Source organism: Oratosquilla oratoria, chromosome 16 (assembly GCF_046742065.1).
Source record: "Oratosquilla oratoria isolate Oo_2021 chromosome 16, ASM4674206v1, whole genome shotgun sequence".
NCBI lineage: Eukaryota > Metazoa > Arthropoda > Malacostraca > Stomatopoda > Squillidae > Oratosquilla > Oratosquilla oratoria.
This window is the reverse complement of record NC_134792.1, coordinates 64505745-64513244: the sequence shown is the minus strand read 5'-3', so window position 1 is coordinate 64513244 and position 7500 is coordinate 64505745. Positions and strand designations below refer to the sequence as shown.

General features: G+C 46.2%; 1 protein-coding gene across 1 annotated transcript in view; it reads right to left on the bottom strand.

Annotated features, from left to right (window-relative positions):
- Positions 1 to 1846: 1846 nt before the first annotated feature.
- The window catches only part of LOC143033714 (uncharacterized), a 23693-nt gene continuing 18039 nt past the window's right edge, over positions 1847 to 7500 (bottom strand). Inside the window, exons 3-4 of the mRNA XM_076199199.1 lie at positions 2419 to 2559; positions 1847 to 1896 (exon numbers count right to left, since the gene is read on the bottom strand). Of these exons, the coding sequence (XP_076055314.1) occupies positions 1847 to 1896; positions 2419 to 2559 (191 nt within the window). The remainder of the gene's footprint in view (positions 1897 to 2418; positions 2560 to 7500) is intronic.

Sequence of the window (7500 nt, the reverse complement as noted above, 5' to 3'; positions counted from 1 at the left end):
CGTGCGTACGTGTGTGTGTGTGCGTGTATGAGTGTGTGTGTGCGTGTATGAGAGTGTGTGTGTGTGTGTGTGTGTGTGTGTGTGTGTGTGTGTGTGTGTGTGTGTGTGTGTGTGTGTGTGTGTGTGTGTGTGTGTGTGTGTGTGTGTGTGTGTGTGTGTGTGTGCGTTTGTGTGATTATCTCTGTGTGTTTATGTGCGTAGTCAGTCTGAAAGGGGCAGGCGAAACTGCAAATGACTAACTTAGTGAGAAAAAAAATAGATATTTCCGATTAAAAAAAGGACGCAGGCCCACTTCGACTGGGAAGTTTTCAAGAAACTTTTTGACTCTCTTAATTTCGCTCAAAAGGCAGTTTCCAATTATTTCAGCTCTCTCCTCATTTTCATCCGGCTAAATGGCGTTTCCATTTGGTAACAAGCTCGTCCCTGTAATTAATATTCTGTTTCGAATGCCTGTACAATCTCACCCAAACATAGCATTCACAAATGGAGTACATAAAACGGCTGATAATTAATGATAAATCTAGGATTCTAGATATTTGTTTTTATCTATGGCTTGTTGGCCTTCATGTGTTGATCATTGATCTAAGATATTTTTTTACTTTTTCAAACCTTGTTCTGGAACTAAAATATCTTGCTGGTATACTCTCCCATTGTTATTTATAGTAACTCGTGTATTTAGCAACATTGTTCATTCGTGCATCAAAACCTCGTCCTTGTAAGCAATATTTCACTAAGATGTTCAGATTACCAGCACAATCTCTTCCGTAAACCCCTCTATGCCTCTTAGACTTAAGTTTAAAAAAAGTAAGAAGTAGTAGTTCTGCAAACCTCCAAAGGCGAAGTAGAACAAATACTTATCCTACGTAAAAGTGACATAGAAGGTTTTCTACTAACCACTGTAATACGTCACTTGAAGCTAGAGGAGAACAGGGCTGGAAAGGGAGCTGGGAGATAGGGTTGATGAAAGAGTATTAGGATGGTTTGGACACATGGAAAGAATGAGTGAAGAAAGATTAGTAAAAGAGGTGTGGAAGGCAGAGGTGGAAGGAGTGAATATGAGGGGGCGTCCTAGGATGAAATGGATGGATGGGGTGAAAGGGGCATTACAAAAGAGGAATGTCTGTGGAGGAAGGACGGGAGAGGACAGAAGATAGGGGTGAATGGAGAAGAGTTGTGTACAGATAATGCTGTGATGCATGAGGGGGAGTGGGTGGGGGATGGGGGGTGAGGAAGTATGTATGAGAAAAAATATGACGCAGCCCGAAGGGATTTCTCCCCGTCTTTTCTTTTTCTGCATGAGGGGACAGAGAGGGGGTCGCCGATTTTATGAAGCGGCCTTGCTGTGGATGTGCTGTGTCTTGCGACACTGCTTCTGACTCAGGGCAGTGGACAGGATGCAGGAATGACCCGTCATCCAGGAGGTGCCAAGATAAGAGGGAGGGAGGAGGGTGGAGGGGAGTGGAATGTATGGGAAATGGAATGGGTGAGAGTGGTTTCTATCCCTTTTTCTTTTTGGCTACCCCCCGTGTAAGGGGAAAAAGCCTTTGGTATATGTATGTATGTATAACTTTTTATATTTTTTTTTACGACTCGATTCTGATTTTTTATTGACACGGCTTCTGGTTCCTCCTTCTCTTTCTCCTCCTCGTTTAATCAATTTAGGCGCGGGGGGGTGGGTGGGGTGCTGTAGAACGTGTCATTTCCCTGTTTACTACCTCTTGTCCTGGGGGCAGCAAACGCACGCAGCCCCATTGTCACGGTGATCTATTAATACCTACTTTGGTCGACCCGCTATTTTGGACCCAGACCTCAGGGTCATCAAAGTAGCGGCCACGAACTCAAAGAGTTACACGCGGGATGTGGAGTGTGGGGCGAGTGTGGAAGGGTCACCTTTCTCTTAGAGCGGACACAAGGAGCGAATATTACTAATGTTCATAACAACGCTAATTACCCCGCGATGGTGGGTGATTATCGTAAAACCTGGGAGAGTGGGGGATACAAGGAGGAAAGAGGAGGAGGTGGAAGAGGACGAGGAGGACGAGGAGAGCGGTCGTCGGTTGTCATAGTAATGGATACTGAGAGAAATATTGCCCCCAACGTAGACTGTCTCCATCCTTCGCTGCTGGATCGGTTTTCCCCGCCGTCTTGAACCCACAGCGACTACCGAACATTGAAATGCGGGTTAATACTCGGGAGATTTGTGAGAGATTTGGGTCAATCCGAGTTTTATGATGATCTTCTCTTCTTGACGTGGGAGGGGAGTGGTGGGACTCGGGATCGGAAGACGAGGAGGAGGAAGAAGACGAGGAGAAGAAGCCGAGCTTTCCACGTGATGAAAAACGAGGCACAGATGACAACGAAGAGTGAGGCACAGTGAAACGGATCTCAAAGATTTCTCGTTCTCTCGTTACAGCTTACTCTCAGCGATGTCAGGTCGTCCAATCGACGGCCGGGCGAGCTCGAGGCGCCAGCAAAGAGGAACTTCGAAAATACGCGTTCTTGCCGAACTGTTATCTCCTCCGCGGATGGGGGCTTCCCGAGGAATGTTCTGGAATTTCCCTAAAGTGAATGAAACCGCTCGGAGAGAAGAAATATGCAAATCCCTGTTTGGCAGGAAAGCGTATACACTCCAGGAGAAGTAGACTGGAAAGCCGAGAGAGTAGTTTAGAGAAATACAAGGCTTTGGATTTCAAAGTTCTCTGTGCCGTGAGACCTATTAAAGTTCCTCAATGTTATGACATGATTATCTTATATTCATAAATAATACAGTGTTCCCTGGAGGACTCCAGAAAAAAATAGAAAAGCATCGCAGACTTTAGATCAGTGTATTTTCACCTTTTCCGACACCACTAGTCCCTGTAGTCAGGTCTAGATAGTGTAGCAGGTCCTATACATCTGGCGACAGGGGCTACCACAGCTGCTATACAGTATATGACTACATGGAACAAAATTTCCAGCACTCCCTGAAATTTATTTCAGGAGCCCCTGGCGGTGTTACCACCAGATACCTTACAGGGAACACAGAGAGCCTGGAGTGCACAGAAAGAGAGAGAGAGAGAGAGAGAGAGAGAGAGAGAGAGAGAGAGAGAGAGAGAGAGAGAGAGAGAGAGAGAGAGAGAGAGAGAGAGAGAGAGAGAGAGAGAGAGAGAGAGAGGGGGGGGGGGAGGGGGGGGGAGGGAGAGAGAGAGAGAGAGAGAGAGAGAGAGAGAGAGAGAGAGAGAGAGAGAGAGAGAGAGAGAGAGAGAGAGAGAGAGAGAGAGAGAGAGAGAGAGAGAGAGAGAGAGAGAAAGAGAGAGAAAGAAAGAGAGAGAAGGAGAGTACAATTGCAACCTCAGAAGGTTGCCGAGGAAATGTGGCGGCAGAATTTAATCTTTTCCCTCTGAGGCCATCGGGTACCCGACTGTGTCAACGGGACGACGCACTCTGGACATCGTTCCGGACGAAGACAGACGATTTCATGCCTCTGAGGGGTTCGACTTCCACCCTGAAAGGACCGTCAGGCCACCCCTTCAGGCCGCATTTCGCCTGAGGTGGCCCTTTGTCAACCGGAAAAGGAAATTCATAGAGAACGTCACTGCACTGAGGAGATTAATAAGTTAATCGTATTGGAAATCAGGGACAGGTTCCGAAGAGTCTGTCGCTCGGTCTGAGTCGGGAAGTGAGGGGGGATGGCGAAGCGGGGGATGGGAGAGGATGGGGGGTTTGGAAGAGACGGGTAGGAACGTCAGTCTGAGAAAGGTTGATTGGACAGCGGTCACAGGGTCCGTTGATGCAGACGAGGTCGTTTCAGTCGCGACGCAAGGTCACCCGACAGTAGGATGACCAGACTTCTTCTCCAGGCTCCTCGTGCCACAGTGGTGGTAGGACAAGGCCGTGGGAGGAAGATGATTGGAGACAATAGGAACTGGCAAAAGAGGAAAATGAGGAGCGGGAGAAAGAACAAAGGAGAAGAGAGTGAGCGTAGATTCATAAGTAATGAGTGAAAGGCGTAAAGGAAGTGGAGGAGGAGGAACAGGAAGAGAAACAGGAGCTGGAGGAGGAGGAGGAAGAAGAGGAGGAGGACGAGGTCACCTATTGGCCGAGGGGACCGGGAGACGGGAGTGGGAGGTAACTCCCAGGTGGAGCTCCTCAAATAATGATAACAGCGGATGTGAAATTGATACATATCAATTGGAGCTTCCGTCAGGAGGCGTTTCACTGGGACTAAAAACTTCCGTGAATCGAACTTCCAGGCCAGGTTGGTAGGTTGGTAGGTAGTTTCCAGTAGACGCTGGATTTGGTGCTGGGCCTACACGGTGAACCAAACCAAGGAAGGGGTGGAGGGGTGGGGTGGGGTTTTTGGGTTTGCCCTCGTGAAGACTGAAATCCGGTATATTACTGTTTACCTTCCGGCTCGTTCCGAACTTTTTTTCTCCGTGCAGAAGTCGAGCTGGTTCGTTCGCCCTCCCCCTCCCCCCTCTCCCCTCCCCGGGACAACAACCCGGACCCCGGATTCCGACGCCGGAACGATGGTCATGCCCCCTCCTCCCCCCCTCCCCCCTTGTCCTTGCCCTTAAACACGGTCACCTGGCGGCGCCAAGAACAATATTTATGCATTACATTTCACTGTTAAGAGAGTAAGGCATCGGACCAATCGCCGAAGGTTTCCGGAACAGGAAAGGAAATTAAAAAAAGTAGAAAGAAAAACAAACAAACAAATAGACAAGTAAATAAATAGATAAACAAGCAAACAAATAACATATGGGTGGGTACAAGTAACTCCTCCCACTCGATAGAGGGGAGGGAGGTAACCAAAGTGCTTCCGTCCGGGAATGTGATGTCCTCTCCCCCTCTCCCCCTCTCCCCCTCTCCCCCCTCCCACTACTCCCGTGTTCAACAGGGCAAAACCAACACTCTATTTAACTCCCAAAAGCTTAAATTACCTTAGTTTGAATATATAACGGATGGTTGGCCATCCATTTTTCCTCGGAAAGGGGAATGGGGGCGGGCAGGGGGGAGCCATGTTAATTGTTTTGCCGGAGGAAACCACTACAATATTACTACTACTACTACTACTACTACTACTACTACTACTACGTACTACTACTACTACTACTACATCTACTACTACTACTCTTACTACTACTTTTTTCTACTTTTTTAATAACGACCTCCATTCTCGTGGAACTGTTCGGTGAAAGTAATCAAGGTCTGTCTCCCACGATCACAGTTCATTGGCCCCTCTCTCTCCAATGACTGTGGTCGACTACCCTTTTGTAGTTTGTATTATTACACTTTAATGAAGCCTAATACAGACATTAATCTATTTTACTTTCTACTACAGCCTGCTTAAAATCGAGGTTTTGTACGTGTGCTGCTTAGGCGGTGGGGACCTGGTACTCTGGGATAGGAGGGCTGATCTTAGAAGTGAGAATGACAGTCTACATCTCATCCACGATACAATGCTGCTTTTTGGTTGTTTCTTTTCTGCCATCACCTATTACTATTACTACTATTCCTACTACTACTACCACTACTACTACCACTACTACTACCACTACTACTACCACTACTTCTACCACTACTTCTACCACTACTTCTACCACTACTTCTACCACTACTAATACTACTACTTCTACCACTACTTCTACTTCTACTACTACTTCTACTACTACTTCTACTACTACTTCTACTACTACTTCTACTACTACTTCTACTACTACTTCTACTACTACTTCTACTACTACTTCTACTACTACTTCTACTACTACTTCTACTACTACTTCTACTACTACTTCTACTACTACTTCTACTACTACTACTACTACTTCTACTACTACTTCTACTACTACTTCTACTACTACTTCTACTACTACTTCTACTACTACTTCTACTACTACTTCTACTACTACTTCTACTACTACTTCTACTACTACTACTTCTACTACTTCTACTACTACTTCTACTACTACTACTACTTCTACTACTACTACTACTACTTCTACTTCTACTACTACTACTTCTACTTCTACTACTACTACTTCTACTTCTACTACTACTACTACTACTACTACTACTACTTCTTCTACTTCTACTACTACTACTATTACTTCTACTACTACTACTACTACTACTACTTCTACTACTACTACTACTACTACCACTACTACTACTACTACTACAACTACAATACTACTATCAGGAGTATCTTCCCCCAATATTCTCCTACAGAAAACTTTATACAGACTTCGTTGTGGGCAGTGCCTGGCGACTCTATTCGCCCAGAAAGGAGACCACCCAGACACGAGGAAGAAATCTTCGAGTCAATTGTAGATCTCCCCCCACCCCCGACACTGATCAATCAACTGCAGACTCTCTAACCTAACTAACATAGGCTAGGTTAGGGTAGGTTATGTTAGGTTAGCTTAGGTTTGGTTTGGTTTGGTTTGGTTTGGTTTGGTTTGGTTTGGTTTGGTTTGGTTTGGTTAGGTTTTGTTTGGTTATGTTAGGTTACGTTAAGTTAGGTTATATTAGGTTTGGTTTGGTTTAGGTTAGGTTAGGTTATGTATCACGAGCCATAATCAACTGTAGAATGTTAGGTTAGGTTGGGTTGTGTTAGGTTAGGTTAGGTTAGGTTAGGTTAGGTTAGGTTAGGTTAGGTTAGGTCAGGTTAGGTCAGGTTAGGTCAGGTTAGGTCAGGTTAGGTCAGGTTAGGTTAAGTTAGGTTAAGTTAGGTTAAGTTAGGTTAAGTTAGGTTAAGTTAGGTTAAGTTAGGTTAGGTTAGGTTAGGTTAGGTTAGGTTAGGTTAGGTTAGATTAGGTTAGGTCAGGTTAGGTTATGTATCACGAGCCATAATCAACTGTAGAATATTAGGTTAGGTTAGGTTAGGTCAAGTCAGGTTAAGGTAGGTCAGGTTAGGTCATGTATCACAAGCCATAATCAACTGTAGAATGTTAGGTTAGGTTAGGTAGGGTCAGGTCAGGTTAGGTTAGGTCAAGTCAGGTTAAGGTAGGTCAGTTTAGGTCATGTATCACGAGCTATAATCAAATATAGAATGTCCACCCCAGCAACACTTAATTGTACAGTCTCCATCTTCTCCCCATGGGACGAGACCCACCCCGGACCCCTTTTCGAACGGAGAGTGTGTGGAGAGACGAAATCGCTTGCAGTTAGCAGGAAGAAAGTGGGTTTACCAGTGTGTGTTAGGAGGTACACGGAATAGATGAGCCGAGGAGGAGCCTACCCTCCCTCCACCAAACACCCACCCACCACCCGGAACCGGGACGAGGCTAGAATTTCAACGTGAGGTAGGGCTTCCGGGAAGAGGAGGAGGAAAAGGAGGAGGAAGAGGAGGAAGAGGAGGAGGAGGAGGTAAAGGAGAAGGAGGAGGGGGAGGAGGAGGAGGAGGAGGAGGAGGAGGAGGAGGAGGAGGAGGGGGAGGAGAAGGAGGAGAAGGAGGTGGAGCAAAGGGAAGAGCAATAGAAGGAGGAGAAGGAGGAGAAGGAGAAGGAGAGGAGCAAA